Genomic DNA, 26,196 nt, shown 5'->3' on the forward strand with positions numbered 1-26,196 from the left:
CGCTTGTGTGAATGTGTAGGAGAAAACTTGGGAGGTCACTTTCAGCTGACCCAGACAAAAAAAAAAAAAAAAAGCAAGTAATGTCAGGTTGCTTTCACACTGAGATATACCCGGTGGTTTTGCATGTCGAGGTATTGCTTTTATGTGTTTGCTTCCTCAAGAAGAAACAGGTTCTGTGTGGATGGTGAAGACAGAGCAGAGAGTGACAGGAGGCCTGCTCCTTTCATTGATGTGGAGTGTTGAAAGCTTAAGAGTAACAGCTGTGTGATGTATGCTTGGGCAAGGAAGTGGTCAAGTTGTGTGAAAGCACAGACAGCACAATGCAAAAATATGCACAAGTCAAGGTCCTCTATTAAGTGCAGGTGTTTTTCTTTAATGCAATAATATATAAGCAGTATTTTAGTGTAGTGAAGCAGAGCTACTTTATATACTGCAAATGTTTTATCTTTGTAAGGAATCAGTACAAAATAGTTGTCATTGTTAAAATATTGTGATTATGGGTCCTTTATTTATCAAATGTGACGAGGAGAGATGTTCTCCTAAAGCGATAAAAAAAAGAGCACTGTGCATTCAAGATGCAGAACACGAAGCTTCCCCTCACACAATGAACTGATTTTGTGCATGAACTCAAACCCTGCTGGACATCTGCAAAAGCGTGTTGCGAAGTAAGAGACAAACAGAAGCGGAAAAATTGTCCCCAGAAAAAAAAACATCCTGTATGTTGCCTCGGTTACATGTTTTTTCACAGTATCACAGACTAAAACTCCTACCTCTTGGTTCTGTTGGGACCCGGGTGCGTGGGTGGCGTGTGTCTTCAAACGAACCAAATTTTATCTGTGCAATACAGTCACAATTTGGGGCTCTGCCTTGCAGTGAGAATCTGTATTGTTTTGTTTGTAGTTGTGTTGGGGATTTGCGATTGCTTTGTCATGGTTGCTCCTCCTGGTAATCAAACAAAACTACTTGGCCAAGTACTACAAAATATATTTTTTTCACAGTCACACATTCACAGACCAAACAACGATTATCCTAAGCCATTTCTATATTGACCGTAAGGATGACACAAATACATCAAGTTGATTTAGATGAATGTGCTCCTGCAGCAGAGTAATAATGTGCTCTGCAAAAGTGAGCATTCATTTGGCTTTCAGTGGTGTATATGGGTCCAGCTCATCACAAATAGCTCATCTGTTCAAATAAATGAGCTTTTATGACAAGTTTGGAGCATTTTGTGTCATTTGTGCCAAGATTTTATGCAAATGCGACAATCTGATGGCACCTAACCCTCATACTGTCATTAGCTGACAGTTCTGAATCTTTCACTCTCCCATGTAGGCTCAAACCCCAGAATCTCCACGTGTGGCCTTATCACAGCAGAGCAGCCGCTGTGCAGAAGGAACCCCACATCCTGTACTGTGTGAGTATGTCATAAATCCTGCATGAGGCCGAACTTTCCCAAAGTTTCATTGTGCTTTGTGGGTGATGTGATAGAGATGGGCTGCAGGGATGAGCCAGAGTTTCAGTGATAATTAGTCAAATGGGAAAAGAACCAAAGTTTGCGAACCGACCGTCCAGAGAGTCGAAATAATGTGAATCATAGGTGCTCATCGTGCCATCATATGGACTTTTTCAGTGAAAAATTATTTTGTGGGAAACAAACGCAGTAGCTTAAAGTTCCAGGTGAAAATGTTCACTAGTCTCTAATTTTCTCAACCTAATGATGATCTTTATATCCTCCCTTTGGTCCTGATAACACCCGTTTCTCTTATCACCTTTTAGTATTCAGTATAATCTTCTTAATGCACCCAGTTCCCACTGTGCAAATCTAACACGCATGTTTTCTGAGTTGATCCTCTCATGTAAAATCACAAGAAGAATGTTTCTGAGCATATAAAGAGTACAACAGCTGGAAAAGCAGGAGGGGGGTTGCCTTGTACTTTGAAATAACAAGGTTCCAGAAACCCTCTAATCACCTGGCATTTTAAATGTGGGTGGTGGAGAGTCGAGAGCAAAATGTATTCCCAAGCTGTACATCTAAGTTTCAGGGTTATGTATCTTAAAAACTCAAAGCTTTGTAAGGATGAAACTTACCAAACATTTACGTTTGATTCCAGTTTCAGAAAATCTTTTATTTGGCTTAGAGCATCTATGAATTAATGTGTATGACATTTTTGTCATTAAATGTACACACCTTTGCACAAACTTCTCCCTGACTTAGCTTTTATTAATGGCAGCCGTGCTCTTTATTTGACCAGGACAGTTGCCAAAACCAATGCAAATCTCTCTCCACAAATGCTAAACATCAATAAAAAATAATTTCAGCAGAAAATGTTAAAATAGCAGAAAGCTGCTAACATCAAAAAGCCCCATTTGCTGAGCAGGGGGAGAGGAGGGGGTTCATCCCCTGATGACTTAACCTTGACAGATGTTCCAGCTTGCAGTACAAATTTCCCTTTAGGACCACCAAGGTCTAGCAAGATAGATTTTCCCCAGTTCTTAAGCAGTAATTTGCCATAGTTCTTGGTTCATGACAGCTGAATGTGTGTTTCACACATTTTGAATTTATTTATTTTTTAGCATTGTAGTTAACTGATCTAGACTGACAAGGACAGGGTCAGTCTTTCTCTTGCCTAATGGGCAATGGGAGGCTTTTACAGCTTCTTCTTCTTGCTTGAGGGAAGGTCAACATGTTTCAGAGGCCCACACTGAAGTGCGTATTTGCCTCAAAAATAAACAGTAGAATAAATAAATGGATGAATGCATACATGAATAAGAAATAAGCAACCCAGTCTTTTGCTTTCCATCACCTTCACACTTTGGCTTTCTGCAGGAAGTGTGAGGTTACAGTAGAGCAAATGAGAAGAAATATTACTGAGGATTAATAAGCCAGCAATGACTGACTAATGACAGCGTCCCTCTAATTAAACCCCAAAGCCCAAACTTTACATCATCAGTATTAGGGGACAGATGACTTACAACAATGGGCCGGACCCAGGAAATTAAGCCATATTTCTGACGGATGTAAGAATTAATAATCCTAATAATTAGAAGTGAACCCTAGGACATACTAACCTGCAAGTGCATTAATTATACGTCCACATTTGTATTAATAAAATATAATGTTATCATGCATTTGGCGATATATGTATATATTTAACACTTCTTGTGTGATTTCTTCTGGTAAATCAGCCTGTATCATCAAAGCAAAACAAAGTTAGTGGAGTTATTAGGCTTTCTCTCTCTCTCTGGCACATCATGGAAAATATTTGCAGCCCTCTGGGTTTCAAATTTGATATTTCTCCCAATTTCATCAGTGAACGTGTATGTCCACAGAAGACATGATGATGGTATCCCCTAGTATGAGGATTACTTCAATAGGGTATTTTATATAATGTCTTAAGTCTTGCAGAGAATAGTTCTAACAGGGAATAAAGTCGATAATTGCCCTATAATGAATCACATCGGTGTAATTCAGCCCATCTTCTAGTCCCCGCCTCCCTGTGACTGTCAGCTGTGCTGCCCATTGGCGGTGAGTCTGAGGTAACAAGTTCTCCCAAGCCCTCCAATATGCGCAGAGATGGGCGGTAGCTCTTTACGCAGCGCTCTCAAGTCTCTGAAGTTAAAACTCATGCGCGCTATTGTCGCTGAGTATGTCGAGGCTCCGGGCGGATAGATGCATGGGAATCTCCGTGTAGACGTCCAGCTGACTCCCAACACTTTGGGTTTTTTTTTTCATCGGGGCGTCTCGCATCAGCAGCACGTTGGCACAGTGACTGTTTTCGGCTCTCATCGGCTGCGAAGATGTTGTTCCATAGACTTCTCCTGTGTTTTTCAGTAACAGGTATCGTTTCCGCGCAGCCCGACAGCTCTGGATTATTTTACGCACTGAGATCAGAACTATCAGAAGATGCCATCTTGGTGGCCAACAACGGAATACGCGTGCCTTTCGGGAGATCGGTCTTCATCGATCCCATCAATGATTTGGTGATCCAGACGCAGCCGGGAGACCGGTGCAGCATCACCGTGCTGGATAACGATCCGCTCTCGCAGAGACCCGGCCACCTCTCGCCCAAAAAGTTTCCGTGTGATTTCGGTCCCAGCGATGTGACATATTCCCACTATGGATCCAGGAGTCCAGCCAGAGACAGGGTGAAGCTGCAGCTCAGGTACGACGCGCAAACCGAAACCGTTATCATCCCGTTCATGATGGAGGTGGAAGTAGTTTTTACGCAACTAGAGTTACTCACTAAAAACATGCCTCTCACTGTTGATAATCTCAAAGGGATCAGCAACCCGATTGATAAAAAGATTTTAGAGTTTACTTATGATAGAGACTCGCACAAATGTGAGGTGGCATCGCTATCCAGCGGCACCGCGCTGCCTAGATATGGGAAACTCATTGATGGGGGGAAACTTTCCCAAATGATGGACTGTGATGAGTTCACACAAGCTGACATCCGCTATGAGCACACGTTTGATCGCAAGTCTCCCAACAGAGACTATGTTCCCATGGTTGTGGAGCTGCATGATAAGGAGGGCAACCTAGTGAAACAGGAGTATTTTCATCTCATGGTTCGCATCAAGGAGGGAGAGGAAAACACTCCCCCTAAACCCAGCTTTGTGTCCATGATGATGATGGAGGTCAGCCAGTTTGTCATGACCGCCCTCATCCCTGACATGCTGGCTGCTGAGGATGCAGAGTCACACCCAGATGAGCTTATTTTCAACATCACTTCACCTTTATCCTATGAGGAGGGCTACATAGTCAGCACGGATGACAGAAACCTGCCCATCACATCCTTCTACCAGAGAGACTTGCGTGATTTGAAAATAGCTTACAAGCCTCCCTCCCTGGACTCAGACACAGAGAGGATTTTCCAGCTGGAGTTTGAGGTGGTGGACATAGATGGAGCTGTGTCAGACCCTTTTGCTTTCATGATTGTTGTGAAGCCGATGAACACTCTGGCCCCCGTGGTGACGCGCAACACTGGTCAGCTGCTGTACGAGGGCCAGTCTCGGCCTCTCTTCAGCGCTCACAACCTGGAGATCAGTGACGAGGACAACCTGGACAGCGTCACCGTCACGGTGGTGGACGGGCTGCGTCACGGGGACCTGGTGGTTCTGGGCTCCCACAGGAAATTCTTCACACCTGCCGACCTCGCAACAGGCGTTGTTGTGTACCAGCATGACGGAAGTGACACATACAGTGACAACATTGTCTTCAAGATGACAGATGGAAAGAATGAAGTAGAATTCCTCTTTCCTATTACTATCGTTCCCACTGATGATGAGCCACCTATTATAAATGCCAACACTGGTCTGGTGCTGTTCAAAAATCAAATGATGCCCATTTCTCCTCTCATGCTCAGCGCTGCTGATATTGACTCTGAGGACTCGACTATTAAATTCACTATTGTCCCTCCTTTTTCTGTAATTGGCACAGTGCTACTAAGGCAGTCAGATGCCCCAGAGGACCCCTCCTCTTGGAAATTCAATGCTGAGGATGAGATGTATGAGAAGGAGGTTACAGAGTGGCTTCAGAAAGATATCACTGACGGGAAGTTGTTTTACAAACACACAGGCCCTCACAACACAGACACAGTCATGGATCAGTTTGTATTCACAGTTCAGGATGACAACGACCCCCCAAACGTGTCAGGAGAGAACGTTTATATAATCCGTGTTTTACCTATCGATGATGTTCCCCCTGAGCTGTTCCCTGGCACCACACTGCAGCTGACAGTTCAGGAGTACAAACTCACTCATTTTAGCAAAGAAGTTCTGCGCTACACTGACTTGGACTCTGAGGACCGTGATCTCAAATACACAGTTATCCAACCCCCAACAGATACAGATGAAAATAACCCGGTTGTGTTTGGTTCTTTGGTCCTGACAGACAGCCCCGACATTGAAGTCACAGAGTTCACACAAGCTCAAATTAACCATCATAAGATCTCCTACGGCCCCCCAGATGTTGAGCTGGGAATCACAGCCCACGTCGTGCAGTTTCGCTACACTGTCGAAGACACGGCTGGGAACAGCGTGGAGGGAGCTTTCACTATCTACCTGCAGCCTGTCAACAACAAACCCCCTCAGATCACAAACACCGGCTTTACTGTGTTTGAACGGGGCATGCACATCATCACCATCGCTGAGCTGGATGCCACAGACCTCGACACAGAGAGCAAACAAATTACCTTCACTCTGAGCCAGCCGCCTAAACATGGCCAGATCCAGGCTGCATTCACTGATCTGGAGAGAAGAGGGGTTTTCAGACTTGAGGATATCTCAGAGGGAAAGATATCATACATTCATAGCGGAGAGGAGACAGTAAGTGATGAATTTCAGCTGGATGTCAGTGATGGGATTCATGTTGTAACCGTGACGGTCAAAGTTAATGTAAAGCCTGTCGATGATGAAACTCCAACCGTCAGCTTGCCTGCGGGAACAATCGGGTCCCATATGGACGTGCTGGAAAATGGAGCCACGGAAATCACAACTAATGTGATTCAGGGCCATGATGACGACACGGATGACCTCCAGCTTACCTTTATCGTGGAAGATCCTCCGGTTATGGGGGAAATATTGGTCAAAGGAGTGCCTGCAACAAGGTTTACACAGGCTGACATAATTAATGGTGTGGTTGTGTATGCACACACTGGTGGAGAGATCGGCCTCTCCTCTCAGCAGGACGGATTCAATTTGACTCTCACAGACATGTCTGATGATTGGACTGTGGGTGGCAATAAGGTCAACGGAGTCCACGTTCGAGTCACAATCCTTCCTGTAGACAGCCAGGCCCCTGAGGTCGGAGTTGGAATTCAATTCAGTGTCATTGAAGGAGAGAAATACACCATCGGCCCTCAGCACTTAAACGCTGATGATAACGACACTCCAACAGATGATATCCTTTGCACCATCATTGTCCAGCCCACTGCAGGCTATGTAGAGAATATATCCCCAGCCCCAGGCTCAGAAAAGTCCAGATCAGGAACAGCTGTCAGTGCTTTTACTATCAGAGACATCAGAGAAGGAAATATCCACTATGTGCAGAGCATTCACAAGGGAGTAGAGCCAGTGGAGGATAGATTCACATTTAGGTGCTCTGATGGCATCAATTTCTCAGAGAATCATTTCTTTCCTATTGTCATCATCCCAGCAAATGATGAAAAGCCAGAGATTTATTTGAGGGAGATAGCAGTGATGGAAGGGATGAACATTGTCATCGACACTCCCATTCTGAATGGAGCCGACAGCGACATTCCACCTGAGGAGCTGATGTTCATCATTTCCAAACCTCCTAAACACGGTGCCATTTTGAACCAGCTATCCACAGGCTCAGTTTTGGTGACTAATTTCACTTTAGAGCAGATTAGAGAGGCATCAAGCATTATTTATGAGCATGACGACTCAGAGACAACGGAGGACAGCTTTGATGTCATTCTGACGGATGGAAAGTACTCTGTGCAAAAAACTGCCGTGGTTATGATCATCGCTGTTGATGACGAGACCCCCAGGATGATCATCAACGATGGGCTAGAGGTGGAAATCGGAGAGACCAAAGAAGTCAATAACAAAGTGCTCAAAGCAACAGATTTAGATTCAGATGACAGCACACTTACATATATAATCCGGTTTGGGCCTGGTCAAGGTTTCCTACAGAGAAAATCTCCATCTGGGTCTCTGGAGAACATCACCCTTGGCATGAATTTCACACAAGCTGAAATCGATGCAGGGCTTTTAGTTTACACACACAACGGACAGGAGGGCATTCGAGATTTGGTCAAATTTGATGTGACTGATGGAATGAATCCACTAATTGATCGTTACTTCTACATCACTGTGGGCAGCATTGACATGGTCTTCCCTGATGTGGTCAGTAAAGGAGTGTCTCTAAGAGAAGGTGGCAGAGTGACTTTGACCACAGATCTTCTCAGCACCAGTGATCTCAACAGCCCTGATGAAAACTTAGTCTTCACTATCACAAGGGCCCCTGTCAGGGGCCACTTAGAGTGCACAGATACTCCTGGGATGCCCATTGTGTCTTTCACTCAGCTCCAACTGGCCGGCAGTAAGGTTTACTACATCCACACGTCAGATGATGAGGTGAAAATGGACAGTTTTGAATTCGAAGTCACCGATGGCTACAATCCTATTTTCAGAACATTCAGAATCTCCATTGTGGATGTTGATAATAAGAAACCAGTTGTGACTGTAAACAGCCTAGTTGTCACAGAAGGGCAGGTTAAGTTGATCACACCATTTGAGCTCACGGCTGAAGACCAGGACACGGCTGAGAAGCTGATAAAATTCACCGTCACCCAGCTGCCTATTCACGGCAAACTGTTCTACAACCGGTCTACACCCGTCACCAGCTTCACAAAACAAGACCTGAATGAAAACCTCATCAGCTACAAACACGATGGGACTGAATCAGCAGAGGACTCTTTCTCCTTCACTGTCACCGACGGCACTCACACTGACTTCTATGTGTTCCCCGACACTGTTTTTGAGACCAGACGACCTCAAACCATGATGATCACGATTGTGGCAATTGACAATGGTGTCCCTCAGATTGTGGTAAACAAAGGTGCGCCCACTTTGAAGATTTTGTCCACGGGGCACCTGGGCTTCCCTATCACCTCCACAGTGCTGAGGGCAGAGGACAGAGACAGCACTCCGGCCTCCCTGCTGTTCCACGTCACCACCCAGCCCAAACACGGTTACATTGTGAACCTGGGACAAGGAAACAACTCCATCGACACATTTAGTCAAGGTAAGCCCCTAACAAAACACCCATCTGGTAGTTTAATGTGTGCATGAATGTTGTATGTGGATGTCAAATGACTGACTTTGTTAAGTGTTACCCGTCATACCTGACAAAATGCCAACAATGTAACAGTTTTATCAAGTTAATACTAGTAAGCACATTCAAAATAGTGACAGTCTATGAGCAAAATGCCTTTAAAGTTTGGTATTTGGTTAAAAGTAGTTGCTTTATTCATTCAAATTGAAATCAAATAATTTTATTTCCCTAATGTGTGAGATGATACTTCAGAACAACTGAACGTTACAAGTTCAAAGTCCCTGCAAATCTGTAAGTTCTGATTAATTTTTCCACACAGCTTCCCAAAGATTTTAATTTATGGAGTAATAATTATTCATATGTGTGACAAGTACTGACTGGGGATTTTCAATAGTTAATTTGTGGGCCTGATTTAGATGTGCCTTGCTCATCAAATCATAATTAGCATACCCAAAGTTAGAGGCTGATGTTTCACGCAAATGTCTTGTAGACGGATAGAGATGAATATTTATTATATCTGCATCTCTGGGGAAATGTTCACATCCGATGTTCTCTGCCATGGTTTGTTAAATGAAGCAAGACAGAAGTAGAGGATCATGTGAAAAGGTCAGCACGGAGCTGTTCGTGACAGGATGGCATTTGAGTTGCAGCGTATTCTGAAAGTTTGACCAGGTCGAGTCAATTTGAAGCAATTTACTGAAATGTGTGCATCTTAAGAATTCAAAGACAGACAAATGAAAGCTCTCAACATAATCCATTTCTACACCCAAAATATGCCTCTTTAACTCTGGATTTGAACACATTTTTGCATGTCTGTTTAGTGATACCGCAGACAGAATCAAGGCAACAATGCTGCTGATTGAAGTTCAAAACGATGCAATCAATGCGGTGTTTCATATCATGCTGAGAGAATTAAGAAGTAAGAAAATCCACCTGCTTGTGCCACAGCCTGGCAAAAGCACAGACTTGTGCTGGGAACACAGAGTGGAGACAAAAAAAAGAGCTCTTCAGTCTGCAGGAGATGGACACTTCTGACTACCACTGTGCGGCTGCAGTCTTTGAAAAAAAAAAAAAAAACGGGCACAGATGAGACAAGAGTGCAGCGGGAGGGAGAAGCAAAGGGCAGAAGAAGGGGGAAGAGAGAGCAAGTAAAGTGGAAGAAGAGTGCAAAGGATGCGGGAGGGAAAGGTGGGGGAGGAGGGGGGAGGAGGTGTAGGTGGCATGAGAGAAATAAAGAATGAGGGAAGGGGCGTGAGAGATTGAATAAGAGAGAGAGAGAGAGAGAGAGAGAGAGAGCAAACGGGCTCATCAGAAGAAATCAGTCAGGTGAAAGAGACAATCCCTCGCTCTTTATTTACTCATCCCATTTCCAGGGCACATCCCATGAGGCATTCACTTTAAATATTTAATGAACAGTGTGCCCCTCGTTCACAGTGTTGACTTTATATTTGTAAGGTCCCCGAGTTCAAGTCTGCGCCACAAATCCTTCCTGCGCTGCGTCTCCTGTGTGATCAGAATAACACTCACTAATATGAGACACAATCCTGAAAGTAGAGCAGTCCTCTCACAGAAATCATGCCAAAATAAAGAAATGGGAAATTGTTTTTCTTGTCGAAGAAGAAGAGGAAGCCACCTAAGAGGCTTAAGATGCATCCCAGCTAGGAGTCGGGGGTTTATACTTTTATGAACCTCCTTCCTCCGACATCTATTATTGAAGGAGGTGGTTTGCAGAGGCCAAGCCCTTTCACAGTCTTGATGATTTTTTTTCCTGCACTGTAATAGATGTTTGTGGAGAATAGTGGAAAAAAAATGCTGTCAGAGCCCTGTAATTCAGAGAAGTTAGGAAAACAGCTGTGGAAGTGTAGGTGCCCACCGCAATCCTGTTTTTAACATTCTTACCTTGTCTGTCATTAAAAGATCCACCGTCACCTGGTTTTCAGGGCTGTTGACACAGAGCAGGCGGCTTCTGGATTTAAATGCTCTCTGTTGGTTTTAGTTTGAGCTGTCTTGGATTTGAGGTTGCGGCCTTATCGTCCTGGATTACGGATGCATGACTTTCAGAATGCTTTCGCTGGTGGAAAATTGTTCATGCTGCGTGCTGATAAGGTACTGAATCAGTGTGATACTAGAGACCTGCTGTTACTGTAGCTGATACGGTGCTGAAGCGGGACAGCTTCCATCTTTCAACAATTATTTGACGGAGAGAGTGTTTGAACCAGCCATAAAGCCATAATACAACTTCAAAGTGCTTTGAGGCTATTTCTGTAGCCAGCATGAAACATCACATGAAGGTTTTTTAATCTTAAAATGCAAATAGTTTCATAAATATATTATTTTTACATCTTGACAAGGACAAACGTCTTCTACATACAGTTTATGCTTTAGCGATCACCTTGTTTTAAGTTAGAGCGAGCTGATAGACATTTTCAGCATTCATCATCTCACAATGACTTGACAATATAACCGCGGTCCTCATTTGCATTCTCCAATTAATTATGTCAAGCCCTTTAATTTTGGTTGTTTATTAGTGATTTTGTGTTTTCACCTGCTTTTATCGCTTCTGTATTCCAAGATACATGAATAAACTAAAGCAACTTTTCTGTTCCAGCTGACATTGACGAGCTGAACATCTGCTATGTGCTGCGGAATGAAGAAAACACCACGTCTGACCTCTTCCATTTCTCTGTGGAGGATAACGGTAAGATTTCACCCTGTTCACTCATCTCTCCGGGTTCCTGCAGTAGGGTTCGGAGAATCACTCACTACTCATTCAGCAACTCATAACTGTTATAAATGTGCGAGGCAGCTGTCGAGCATTATACTCCAGTTCACAGTGAGATTAATTTTGTAAATTGTTCCCAGCAGATTTTATAAACAGATCAGGAAAGTGTATTTTTTCTTTTTTCTCTCTCTCTCTCTGGTTTCATTTGATTCAGGATTTTGCCCATAAAATGACCTGCCATTCAGAGCATCGGTGTAGAATATCAATTAAAGACAAATCTGCATAGGCCGACAGAGGTCTCCTGTCTGTAACTGTGCAATTGATGCCACATTGTATTAACTTACTCCTGAGCTGATAAGATGTTCAGGGTCGTCAAAGATAGAAAACTCAGTTTGTGCTGCCAAGATTAACACGCATCATTTTAGCAGCCTAGTGAGTTAATGAGACGGCCTGTATAATTTGTAAATACAACTGCAGGACATGTCGAGTCTTATTACTCTACATTCTGTGATTCTGCAAGGCTGCTTTCTCACAGAGAAGATTAACGACATGCATACCACAAATACAAGCCACACAATGCATAGATCATAGTCACTGAACACTGACATAAGTTGTTCTGTAAAGCAATTAGCATTTTCAGTTTGAAAAAATAACAACATGCTTTAATTTTCATATGCAAAGCTGGTATCAAATTTGTCTGCTAGTGTTTTCGTCACGGCCCACTTTACATTCCTAATAACCGTCATTTGCTGCCTGATTTATGCACGTGAAATGATCGCTTCAAAATCAGTATATTTTGTTCTATATGTATGCTTGCAATGTGCATGAATTTAGCGTCCGTCTACTAAGGCGGCAGCTAATTAAGCAATCAGCAATTGGCAGTCTCATGTAGGAAATATCTGTGAGTGAGGGAGAGCTTAAGATGTGGAGATGTGGTTGGGTTTGTTTAAGATAGGCAAGCCAAGGAAAGAAGTCCAAATGTTGTATTACTGAGCAGAAATGATCACTGATTTATCAAAATTCATACTGAGAAAATGATTTGGGTAGAACACACCATCAAAACATCGAAGGAAATGCACTTTAAAGAAAGATGCAAACAAGTGCAATAGCAGAAGCACAAATCTGACAAAAATAAAATCCTGTAAGTGGGATATTTTGCAAATACCAACACATATACAAAAAGTTTACTGTCTTTTTCTCATTTGAAGCATTTTCTTGTTGGTTCTTTATGTGCTTTGCCCTTGGGGAAGTATGTAACTATTAAAATTATGATGGTTATTTATTGAAGCGTATGTAAAGCAAGGCAATATAAGTTAATGAAGAAGCAAGCGCATGTAATGACATAAAATATAATGTAAATGTCCCATAAGGAATGCTTTCATAAAACCTTCACACCGTGTTTAAGATTTAAGCAACAGTGTTTTAATGCAGTCAGATAATGGGTTTATGGGTTAAGTTATTATTTGCTTCTGTTCTCTTTGTGTTTCTTTTTTTTTTTTTTTTTAATAATTCACTGGTGCTCACCTTTTGTCTTCTGTTAATCAGATACAAAATTTTCTCAGCTCCACTATAAACACGGTATACAGCTGCAAATGTGGTTAAATTTAGCAGAATGTGGAGGCACACTTATTACATGTACACCACCCGGTTTTGTGTAATCCTCCTTTTTGATGTACAATAAAAAAGGAGGTGCATCTGTTGAAAAAGACTGAGTGCACAAGAGCGGACACTTAAAAGTGATAATTGTGCACGATATTATGATTATTCTGTAGTTTGTATACATTTGCAGGTGCTTTTACTGGGATCAAATGTGCAAATACACTTCATCCTTCATCTGTCTGTGGTAATAGTAAAGGTTTGGCTTTGTGAAGCTTTAGCAGATGTTGCAGCTGAATTATAGAATCTAAAGAAGTGTTTGCAGTTTGTGTTGTAATCAGGCATGACATTTACTGAGTACAAGAAATGCTACAGAAGTGTTTGTTTCAGATGTTTCAATGTGTTTGGTGTGTTTAATATCCTGATTTAGACCACCTATATTTGGAATCTGTCTAACACTGAGTTTATTTATGAAGTAACACCGGCTACTGTACTAGAAAATAATGTGCTATGATGGTCCCAAGTGAACAGATTATGCTGGAACACAGCTGGAAAAAGGTGCAAACAATAGTAAGTGAGTACAGAGAGTTGCAGTGTCTACAAATGCAGCAAAAAATGGCAGTGTTTTTGCAGAAACATTCTGGCCATTCTCTGTTTTTAAATCATAAGCGAGCAAACCAATGGCTTACCCCACTTTATAGCCAGTTGGGCTTTTTTTGACACAGCTTCACAGGACCCTCTTTACCAAGGTTGCCTAGCACTTGTTGAAATTGCAGGCTGAGTAGTGTGAGGTGAATAGAGCAGTGGGAGTGAACTGGTTGTAGTAGAGGGTGAACTTGAGAAAGCCAGCCTAACTTTGAGTGGATTTTGCCCTGCAGCTGTGGAGGCTGTGTTGCCGCCGTTGTTCACCTTCAACCTCCCCGAGCATTTTCACAATCTCCCTGTGGAGATATTTGGACAACTAGAAAACACTAGTAGACTGACGTCCACACACAGTGAGAGGTACTCAAGCGCACCTGCAACACACCTGCACGATTTGGACCGATCCTTTTTACTGAGTGCATTGCATGATGGTCACTCAGCAAGAGTTCCCACTCACAATTTAGCGGCAACACATTTCATAGCAGCAGTCACCTGAGGTTGCAAAACATGCTTTTGCACTCCTATAGAACCAAACTGGCACACATCTAACCAAGTGCATTTAGAACAGTCTTTTTTGTTCTTTTAATATTCCTACTGCATGATCAGATATGATGCTACTGCATTAAAGGCTGCTCACTCACAGGACACTGATGTAGAGCGTTGTGAGATTACCAACACAGTGCCTCGCAGTGAATCACAGGACTGCAAGACTATGTACAATCGAGTTTTGAATTAATACACAATGTTGAGATCATGGGTTACTTTCCAAGGTTGTCTTGTACATCACAAGTGAAAGCACATATTCTTGAGTTAGAATGGGAAATGACAGTCCTGTTCAGATGGTGATTTTCTCTTGTAGTTTAAGCCTCCTTGTGAATTACCCGCCGACATCAAAAAATGAAACTTGAAGAACTTAACCGTGTATTGCACACTTTCTGTCTAAAAACATTAACTAAATGGTTTGTGAATTACCTCTAGACTCATTTTTCAGAAGTATTTTTCATACCGTGGGTCTAATGCTCTTAAAAAGAAGTGCTAATGCGTAAAAGAATAACAGTTCCTTTATGCACATGAAAGGAGAAACATTGACTAATTGATTGTCCATGCTCCTGTAAAGTTCTTAGATTTTTTTTCCTCCTCTCTGCTCTTGGCAAAATTCTTGTTTAACTAAAAAGCCTGAGGCTTTTAAAAAGAACTCTACCTGAAGTACATGAGTTTAAATTATCAGTCCATAAGTTTACTGGATCCGCTTGGGCTTCCTTGCCTCTCTAGGGAGTTGGACTTAATGCAAACTGATTCCAGATATAGAATTTGCAAAGGAAGGACAAAAATATTTTAAAAACACTGTTAACAGTCTGTTATAGGGCAGTTTGGATCATCCTACTCCATTGTCTTCCTTCCACAGAAATCCCCCACATAAATTCTTCCGTGTCTGCAAGTCTATATTTTACGCATTATGTCCTTGTGAGACATGAGTGTACATGTAAGTGGGTATCCTTACATATCATAAAGATGTGTAAAAACACGAATCCACGTGTGCTGCTACACACTCCTGCAAACAATCCCACACATGCATGCACAGCATGGCACAGAGGCATAGCCGTAGGCTAAGGGGCGGTCAGGCCTCCAGCACAAAAAGGTGTTTGATATTTAATAGCCCAGGCAGCATTGTGGCTAATGAGAGCCCTGGGCGTCTGAGCTGGGCAGAGCTCCGAGGCAGCCGCCGCTAATTATGTGGCCCTATTACAGGCTCATCTACAGGGGAAGAGTGGCAGGAAGAACCTTCTGTCGCAGGTTAAAACCGGCTAGGATCACTATAGTTAATTGTAATGGACCAGAGCGCGGCTTTTTTCCCAGGGTCTCTTTGGCTGTGGGATGTTGAGGAGGAGCAGGAAACAACAAAAAATACAATGAAGCAAAGGTGAAGGTCATGAAAACACTCAACACAGAAATCAACAATAGATGTCTTCATTAGTTGATCCCCCAGTTATTTTCAAGATTAACTGATTAGTCATGGACTGTAAAATGTCATTTAGAAGCATCTTATTTTGCTTAACCAACAGTCAGAAATGCCATTTTTTGTGTTCGTTACTGTTTGCCAATCAACACAAAGCAGGAAATGCTTCTGAGTAGATGGAACTAGAAAGCGTTTGGTATTTTTGCTTAAAAACGAACCATCAATTATCACAGTAGTTGCTGATTATCTTCAGCGGATCGACTATTCTGTTAATTAACTGATTGTTTCAGTTCTAAAAGACTGGTTCACTGAAATAACAAAAACACAGATTTTATATTGGTGGTGGCATTTTACCATGCAGTGAGCTCTGGTTTCATAACACATGATTTGATATGTCTGTCTCGAAGGTCTCTGCCCCTGACATAACACAATGTAGTTGCATGGAATTGGATTTGTGTTTCTCACAGCACAAACACATACTTTTAAAAAAAAGAATGAATTGCAGCCTGTGTCTTTCCACAGGCAGTGGCACGGTTACACTGGATGACCTACAGACTTTGCTGTTGATGATTTTTATTTATTTTCTACCAACAAAACAGTTACCATATAGTTATTAATAGTGTGATGTTTGAAGCATATAGAGTCCCAGATAAATTCTGTTTAAAAAGAGATGTTTCTGTTGTGTTTATCATTCATTTCCAAAACTCTAGAAACCTCAACAGTGAAAAAATGCTAATTCCCCTGGCTGGATACAACTGAGGCTGAGTGAGAAAATAAAGTGTGAAAAAAAATGTTCCCGGTCCCATTTTTTTTCTGACTTTGTCTTTCTCCTCCCACTGCAAATGAGATTGATTGTTACAATAGAATCCTTTCATTCCATCCTCCACCCCTCCCTGCTCGAGTGTAGCCCAGACATACCACTGCTTTATCTGGACTTTTAACGATATATCCACTTAAAAAACACCCCCTGCTGCTTTCACATCCCCTTTTACCCTCTACACAGTACACAATACATGCATTTCTTTGGTCTTCACACGTCTATCTTAATCATAATAAAATACTTTGTGCGCAACTTTTCCGCTGCTTGTGTTACCAGGATAATTATCACCGTATGCACTGCAAGGGCACCATTTCTTTATCAAGTGTTTTTATTTTTTTTAATGATGTGTATCTGTGGTGCTGCTGTGAGTTTTTTTTTTCTCATCTCTTCAAAAAGCTTCTTTTTTTCCCCACAAAGGCAGTGCCAACAGTTGAGATGAAATGACCTTCTTGGGTTGCTCTCGTCTCTGTTAAGTGATAAGCATGCAAATTATTTATATACATACAGACTTTCTCTTCTAATGGCTGTAAGAAAGAGTGACTGAAAAGCGAACAGAGTCAAGTTTAAATTACATCTCTGATAACTTTTAAACTCTTAACTTAGCAGCTGAATGGCTCAAAAAGCCTGCGTATGGTACGGCTCAGAAATTTGAAATGCGCCCACTGAATGTAAATGTGAGCTTAAAAAAAAGCTATGTTTAATTTGTATGTTGTGCTATTGCTTCCAAAGTCATTTTTGAATAAACCTCTCCAGCTTTGGAGCTCAGAAGGATGTGAAAGCACCTGAAAAGCAAACAATTACAGGCCTGAACTGGCTGTCACCATAGTCACAAATGGACCAGGTTAATCCTTTGACCTCTTTTTTGTTGTTGTTGTTAACCTTTTCTTGTTGTTGAAGCAATGTATACTGATCAGGGTGGAACTGCAAGGTAATACATCAGCATTCAGCACAGACTGACACACACACCCACACACACACACTAACATGTCCCTTGGTTGTAGGAGAGGATTCTCTTCATCTGTCTGCATTCAGGAATTTACTGTCACTCACATCTCTCAGGGCCCAGCTCTCCTTTCTTTATCCTCTTCATCTCCCGCCCCTTCTCACACTGTCACTCTCAGATCTCTGTTCAATGCATTTCATTCATTTCCAATTCTTTCACCCTGCTCAACATCTGCGTTCATTATATATTTTGTTCTTTAGTGTTATTTTTGCCTGTCTGTCTGTGTCCTCTTTCCCTCTCGAGGTACAGTCTTAATATTTTGCCTTCCCGTCTCGTCGAGTTAAATCTCTCAAAGCATGTTGTGGGTTTTTTGTTGTTTTTTTTTTTTTTGTGATGAGTGTCGACTCTCTCTTAGTCATCAGGATTTGGTGCTACTGTCACACCCTCGCTGTCTTTTTCCTGCTGTCTGTCCCCTCCTGCCGTGTTTGTCTGTCAGCCCGCTGATGGATCTCTCTGTTGCAGGATTGCAGCACATTCTGCAATGTTGCTCGCAATGATCTGCATCTCATTAGGACCCCGAGATGAGAGCATGAGACTTTGAGGGATATGAAAGAATTTTTCATCAAGTTAATCATCTTTGATTCTGTATTTCTTGATGCTTGACAACTGATGATCGACGTGCAAACACTCAAACACGTGCAAACACCCTCTAATCTCAAGAATAAACAAAAAGTCTTTTCAGCGTTTTTTTTTTTTTTTTGCCGTGGAAATGCTGTGATCTACATTTTTGACTTATTGAATGCAGGATATTGCTCCCAATTATCAGCACTGGGTTTTCTCTTTTCTCTTCCTACATTATTCTATTGCTTTTATCAGCTACTGTATTTTTTTTTCTCAGCAGATTTTTTACATCCAATTTTCACACTGTCATTCTTACATGGCGTATGATTTTATTTATGCAAAATGGAGCTGTAGAAAAGTAATAATTCCAGTTCAGATAAAATCTCATTCCCCATTTTACTGTCTTTGCATATGTCATCTTTACTATCTCGTGTTTCCGCTGTTTCATTTTTAATGGGTCTTAATGGGCCGATAATTTGTTTTAAATCATACGTGCATTACAATCTGAAGTGTTAATTCATTTGCATTTTTCTGTTCACTTTGCAATATGAAAGTATGCAGCACTTGGTAGCTGTTCTGAGCGCTGCTTTATTGTTTGCATATTATTGTGAAAACCCTCTAATAAGAACCATACATCTAAAAGTAAACATTATGAAAGCAACTGTAGAAAAAAAAATGAACATTTTCAGACAAAATGAAAATTTTCTTTAATGAGTCTAAGGAGATAATGGAAGGAAATGAGAGTAGAGGATAAAAAATGTGGGAAGGAGAAACCTGGGCTTTCAGTAGCTAGTTTATCATCTCTGTGCTCCGGCACACTTTGCTCTCAGGAGTGCCAGTAAATGTCCTGAGATACATTAAACTCATCCCTCTGTTTAATATTATATTGGAGGCATGGGAAGACTTTGTACTGAGGCTGGAATGATATCTGTGCTGGAGATCTGCCTCTGTGATGAGCACACAAAAAAAACTTGGATGAGAACAAATGCTTTTAGGTGTCATCATTCATCTGGCTCAGACAAATATACACACAAGTAGAACTGCAGACGCACACATCCTCCTCAAGGAAGCCACCGTGGGGTTTGTCCCGAAGCCTTCTCCCTTTAAGCGATGCCCATGGTCGTATGAGGCTGTCTTTGTAGACATCGGTGAAAAACCTCACGGTGATTAAGTGTATTACAAGAACTTCAAAGGAGTGAGGATTTCAGATGACAGTTTCTGGTAGTTTCATGTGCCAGGTCGCTTAAGGTGTTTCTGCAGCACAGGCATGCCTAATGGCTATTGAATGTAGGAAGGAAACAATGCATTATTCTCTCGCACGCCACTTTTATCTCTTGTAGGTGGGTGGGTGGGTGGGTGGGGGTGATGCATGTGCACTTCACTTCCTTTGTTACCCATGGGCTCACATTGTGCTCTCTGATGCACAAACGACAGAATCTGATTCGCCTTTACATTACATTTGCAGTCCGATGAAGTGATTCATTGACTCTTTGAATACTTGCATATGCACATGCAAAGCAGCAGTCCAGAATGTACGTTATGATTCAGAGACTCTGAATCCCAGCATATGAAAGACTTGTATTTGCCCAGGGCTATGCATTCCTGGTCAGCCTGATACCTCTCCACACCTCAGGAGATATCCACTATCACACTGATCGCCTTGAGCGAGGTGTAAATGTAGCTGGATACACATGTACAGAGCACACACACTACACAGACAGACACTGGATTATGGTGCTGCTAAATAACATGTATTCAATCTGTTATATGCCAGGCCACACCCACACACACACACACACACTTTGTAAGAAAGAAACAGCTGAGTGCAGAGTCCATTACAGTCTCTCTGATCCTCTTTACCACTAGTTGCACATAACAAGCCTCTCAGTACAGTGACTGCCACACATCTGTTGGGATAAACTAAAAGGTACTGAAGCGTCCTGAGGGGGAGGGAGATATTGTGTTTTGTTAGCGTTTTGTCAGAATTTATGTAGAGTAGCACTCCTGTCAGATGGATGGTGCGTGGGCTCCTATTACTACTGAAATAGTAGGCAGTCTATTTCAGCAGAAAAGGGTGCCACAGCACTTCACATGGTATGTGGTTTGTGAAAGGGAACATGTTGCCAGCTGAATAAACACAAGGTTTCGCGTTTGCTTCCCTCGCCCAGCGTTTCTCGAAAGTTTTCCATCGCGCACAAGATCATTGGGTTTGCTGGGTGAATTTAGCTCTTTGTTTGCTGGTTTGCACTGGGAGTTGGAGACTCACATACAAAGGAGAACAGAAGGCAGATGGAGACGTAACAGTGAGGGAAAGGCCACACCGCCGGCAGCAGAATAGATGTACTGCGCAGCAGACAGCACTGTCTTGCTGGGAGAAATTTCCTTTGATTTTGAGTGTGAAGTCTCTTATATGCACACACACACACACACATAGATAAAACTCAAGAAAGTCAAGGCAGCCCTGATTTGACTGAAGAAAGGAGCCTAATCTCACATTTGTTTTGAATTTTAAAAATATACATTTATTTATGTGGTTGTGATGCTTTAAAACTAAATATCCTGCACTGTTGGCTCTACTCCAGCAGCCTCTGCACAAAGGAAACTAATTTTACTCACACTCACACACACAGACACACACACATATTAGCACTGAAAAATGACAGTTCCACCTTTATGTACTACACAGCAATGTGTTATGTTTATTTAACAAGCATGAAATCGGTGACAATTTTAAGCCCACGGTCGCCGTCGGGTCGCAGGAAAAGCGTTCCATCTGCGTTTGCCGTGCAGTGATAGCAACTGATTGGCTGAGATACTGATGCATTCGTGCTTTAAAAAGAAATGATGTGTTTATTTGATTGGCAGTATTATGATTCATTGTCCCAAGAGGGTAATTAAATGCAACATACAGCGCAAACAAGGCTATAACGCACCATGTACAGAGTCGACTCTCTTCACTTGCTGACATATATTAGCCTGACATGAGAGCTGCGAGCCAAGTGAAGTGGCTGTAATGGTGATTTTGTTGCTTGGTGTAGTAATGGCTGTTATTGCTTCTTTCTAGAAGTGACTTCAAGTGTTGCTTGCTTGGTTATGATAAAGTAAGAGTGTCATTATATTTGGATAAAAGCTGTTCTTTTCTCCGACCTCTCACTTCGGAACACAGAGAACATACTTGGCAGACGTGTACGCTCCAATCATGTGGACTCAAGTGAGAATCAGATCGAGAATTTATTAAGACTCTCTGCTTTGACTTTAACCGTGACGCCTCTTAACATATAGCTTCAAGTTTTATGACTTGAAAAACTTCCCACGTCCGAAATGTAAGATTTTAGTTTAGTCCCTGCAGCATGCTGGAGAACAGAGCAGATACTTGGGCCTATATGAAGGCAGCAGCACCCGTTTTGATGCCCTTTTGAATGAATGATTGTAGCCTCACAGAAGGTTTGCTTTAAAGGTTGAGGATCTATATATCCTTAGAAGAAGAAGGTGGAAGATAAAAGACAGGTGTGGGTTACTGTGGGGTGAGAGCTTGTACTGATAGTCTTTTAATGATATTGTATTGAGCAGGAAGCAGATCTTACATTTCCACTGTTTGGTTTTCGACTCAGAATACACTTTATTTGATTTGTAATTACACTGCAGTGTTTCATTTTGGTTGTACTAGTGTTCTTCTCAAGACCAATGAATGGTCATAAGCATTTTCTTTTTACAACATGAATTGAAAGACATTATTTTTTAATAAAAATGTGGTTAGCCTCAAGCACTAACACTGACATTCATTCAGAGACTCGTTTCTGTCCAGTTTTGAAGTTAAATGTTCGTTCAACTTTCAATTTTACTGTGGTTACTCCTTGAATATCTTAGAAACTGACTTAGATTTTTAATTACTCCGCCAACGGAACGCAGCGGAGTTATGTGACAATCGGTGTACGTCTGTCTGTGAATCTGTGAATTTGTCTGTCCGTGTGCAACATTACTCAAAAATGGACAAACGGATTTGGATGAAATTTTCAGGGAATGTCAGAAATGACACAAGGACCACCTCATTAGATTGTGGCAGTGATGCAGCTTATAGTCTGCATCCATGGATTTGTTAAGAATTTCCCATTGTGAGATATAGCGGCCGGCACGGCGTCACCGTAACCATGACAACAACTGAACGCTGTCAGTTACCTGCATCAATTCACTCGATCCACTACATATTTCGGTCACGCAATTGAGTATCTGTCCATAACATACATGTACAACACATGCCTGTGCTCACGCAAGGCAATTTTTTATTTAGTTAGTTAGTTTGTGGGTCGATCTATATTAAATGACCAGATTCTGTGTTTCCGTGATTTCTGAATATACAAATTGAGGAATGAACAATTTTGGCAACTACGCTCTCTGAGTGCTTTTCTTGTTTTCTCATTGTTCTACTTCATCATCTAGTTGGTAATTTTGTCTCTCTATAGCTTCGTACAGTACAGGTTGCATGCAGTGGGTATATCCAAACTTTTTTTTTCTGAAAACAGTGGACCACCGCAGCTGAAAGTGAGGTTAATGAGAGTATCGAGACTGAACCATACAGTCATTTTCAGGCCACATACCAAAACAAAGAGATGGAAAATAGCCTCTTTTAAGCTCTCTAGAGGCAGGGCCGGTTATTAAAAGCCTCATGGCTTCATCATTGCAAGCAACCCTTTCACATTACATGTAGTAATTCGATTCTGTGATATTTTATAGAAATATTGATGGAGTTTTAATCATGCAAGTCTAATAAATAATGACTGGGGATCTGCCAATGCGGCTTTGTATTGTTTGATCATCTAGCTAAGACTTTATAGACTGAACTACATTATCGGAGCTCAGTCTGTGATCTCAGACCACAAGGACTCAAATGAGATACAGTACAGTGCTTTACATTATGATGTGCATCACACCGAGTGCCATATATTAAACATTAGGAGAAAAAAGGAGAAGACTGGCAAGAGTAACAAACTTTAGATCACAATAACAGCAAGTACAATTTTACTCCACATGTAGGTTTTAATACCTTTTGATATTAACACTGTGGTTAGAAAATCGTGTCATTTGACAGTACAGCTCTGAGTGATTGTTCCATCCAGAGATCATCAAAGTTTTTCTTTCCAGATTTGTCAGAGTGCCCTGATCTTTGAAATTTATTGCACAGAAACTATGATCCCTAATTGGTTAAAAAAAAAAAAGAAAGAAAAAAAATCCCTTGTACTGAGTTTTTGTAAGGAAAGCCTTTGAAAGAGTGCGCAAAGTGAATTTAGCTCTATTGAGGATGATTTCAAAGCTGCTTTTTTTGTATGGTCAGCACATGTGAGAGGTCTTTTATCCTTCCAAAAAGGCTGGAGGAATGAGGCAGTCTGAAGTCCACTGACTCAGATCCCTAATGTCTGTGCACAGCTACTCACCCCCAGTGAGAGGTCACACTGAGGAACCGGGACACATGCACAACACAAACACTTACACACACATACATACACACACTCACAAACTAAGATTTCAGGCAGCTTATGCTGCATTTACTATCAGTGAGCCGGGATGAAAGTCAAGGTTGCAGGCTGCAGTGAAGTCGGAATCGCAGAGATGTGCTTGTGTGCGATTTTATATTTGCACTCTCTAAGCCTGAATTTGGCCTGCAGGCTTTTTGTAGGCTACATGAACTCTGATTATATTAGCTGTCTCCTCACATCTGCATGTTGTAACTGTCTGCCAATCTGGAAGGTGCTGAACTTTTCACCTCTTCTACATTTTAGCATCATGCTTGCAAACCATGTTGGAGCTTTATTCTAACAAGGAGTTAAACCTGAACGTGTACTGAATGTGGAGGTAGAAGGTATCATCTCCACTCTTTACTACACTGTATATGATTATTTCCTTGTCGAGGCGAGTATATGCCTCTGTATTTTTTCTGTTATCAGAGTCACAGAGTAGCACCACCTTTTTTGCACAGGGGTATTTGAACAGCAAGCTGCCTCGCCTGTGTTCCTGACCTCTGTGATGATGGAGGTGAAGTGCTAGGGTTTGTGTCCTTTCAGCAGCCATACTGATTCAGCCTTTAAGATGCATAAATAACCTGAAAGAACAAACAACTTTGAAATTGTCTCAATAGAGCTAAATGAGATTTCCTTTCTAACAGCCTACACATAACATTTCTTCCCCCTCTGCTTTTCCCTCAGCCCGTAAAACACACGGTCAGACACTATAATAGCACCTACCGGAATGCCACGTAGCATCAGGCATTGTTCATCCTTACTCAAAAGCAAGAAAAAAAAGGAAAAAAAAACTCCTCCGTTTATTCTGTTCCGCTTTTACAATGCTTTCTCATTATTTCCATTCAGTATTGTAGCACTACATCCTGTACCCCAGCAGTAGGTGGGTAAATCAGCCATACAAAGTAGCTTCCCTCCTGTCTACTTGTTGAGGTGGCAGGTATTGAGTAGTTCTATTAGCCCAACACCAACATGAGCATTTTCTCTGCAAACTCTCCCTTAATAACGCTGTTTGGTTGGCATGGTCAGATCCTCAGGAGAGGGGAAAAAGTACAGTTCAATAAGGGACATTTAGACTTTTAGCACCCTGTTAGATACGGAGCGGGTTAAGTAAGATTGTGCGATTTCTTTTTTATTAATCTGTACATGTTCTGCAGCAGATGTCTGGTGAACAGTTGAACTGCTCACTGAAAATAATTAAAACCCTTTTTCTTCATTGCAGCTTCACACTAATTGCCTCCCTGAGTCACAGAGTTTCCCTCATGGTATTCTCTCCAGTTTTATACAGAATATTGAATGCAGCATTTGCATGTTACATCAGTGCAATAAATAAGCTCAGACCCACCTCGGTACAAAAAGCGTTTCCCAAAAGATTTTAGATAAACAGTACACTGACACTTGCATCGAGAAGGAACAAAATTCAAATGAATTCATTAAGGTAAATACTAGCATGAGATGGTTTTTTAATGAAACTTTAAAAAACTTCATGCTCAAACATGCTTACAATCAGGTGTGAAGTGCTTTTGTGCTCTTGTGTATTTTGTGCAGGTGGGAACAAGCTGACGGGGCAGCAGTTTCGTCTGGACTGGGCCTGGATCTCTCTGGAGAAAGAGTACTACGTGGTGGACGAGGAGCAGAAGTTCCTGGACGTGGTGCTCAGACGCAGAGGTTACCTGGGAGAGACATCTTTCATCGGTTAGTCTGTTTGTCTTTCTGTCTCTCTTCCTTTTTGATCTGAGATGATATACTTTCTGTTTTTAGCCACACTAGCGTGATGGTTCTGATGGTGATGTCGGTCCATCACTTTAGTCCAAATGGCAATATCACAACAACTGCCAGATGGATCACCGCAACCTTTTGTTCAGACATTCCTAGTGCCCAGATGAAAAAATCCTAAATACTTCAGTGATTTGGTGATGTTTCATCTACTCCTGCTCTGACGTTGACGATTTTAGTTTTGAGTAAAATGTCAACAACTACTGGAAAAATTGAAATGATGTTTGGTGCATGCATTCTTGTCCCTTTCTAGATGAACTGTAATAAATTTGGTGGTGTCTTGAGTTGTTCAATTGTCCAACATGTAGTTTTTGGATACTTTAAAAACAAATTGCATTTCTATCAGCCTCCCACTTTTTATTTTGTGCTATTTTTTAAATGTTAACGCGCTGAAGAAAAGCTGGGTAAACAGTGTAACTGCCAAACATCATATTAACACATCATATAAGCATTACCTCGGAACAAAGAGTACATCTTCACAGAGCTACTCGCATGGCTGTAGCCAGTTTCACACTGTCTTATTTTCTGTAGGATTTCTTAAACTTGCATTACTTTACATTACTGCAAATGTCAAGCTTTTCACAGCTCTACATCCGTCTTTCCTATGTAACAAAAGTAAAGTGCCTTATTTTCTAATGTTTTCCTTATTGATGGGATGCACAGTTCTGTCATTTGTTTCATTGCAAAGCTTTTGTACCTCACGCATCCGTGGAATACTCCTCACCATTTGCACACTAAACAAACCCCAACGATTGAAGCCAAACGTTTCCTTTCAACACTGTAACCACATTTATCCTCTTAGT

The 26,196-nt window shown here is 41.7% G+C and overlaps 1 protein-coding gene across 1 annotated transcript in view; it reads left to right on the top strand.

Annotated features, from left to right (window-relative positions):
* Positions 1–3,516: 3,516 nt before the first annotated feature.
* The window catches only part of frem2a (FRAS1 related extracellular matrix 2a), a 63,032-nt gene continuing 40,352 nt past the window's right edge, over positions 3,517–26,196 (top strand). Inside the window, exons 1-3 of the mRNA XM_023266376.3 lie at positions 3,517–8,776; positions 11,415–11,504; positions 25,166–25,312. Coding sequence (XP_023122144.3) covers positions 3,802–8,776; positions 11,415–11,504; positions 25,166–25,312 — 5,212 coding nt within the window. The 5' untranslated portion in view covers positions 3,517–3,801. The remainder of the gene's footprint in view (positions 8,777–11,414; positions 11,505–25,165; positions 25,313–26,196) is intronic.

Source organism: Amphiprion ocellaris, chromosome 14, assembly GCF_022539595.1.
Source record: "Amphiprion ocellaris isolate individual 3 ecotype Okinawa chromosome 14, ASM2253959v1, whole genome shotgun sequence".
Taxonomy (NCBI): Eukaryota; Metazoa; Chordata; class Actinopteri; family Pomacentridae; genus Amphiprion; species Amphiprion ocellaris.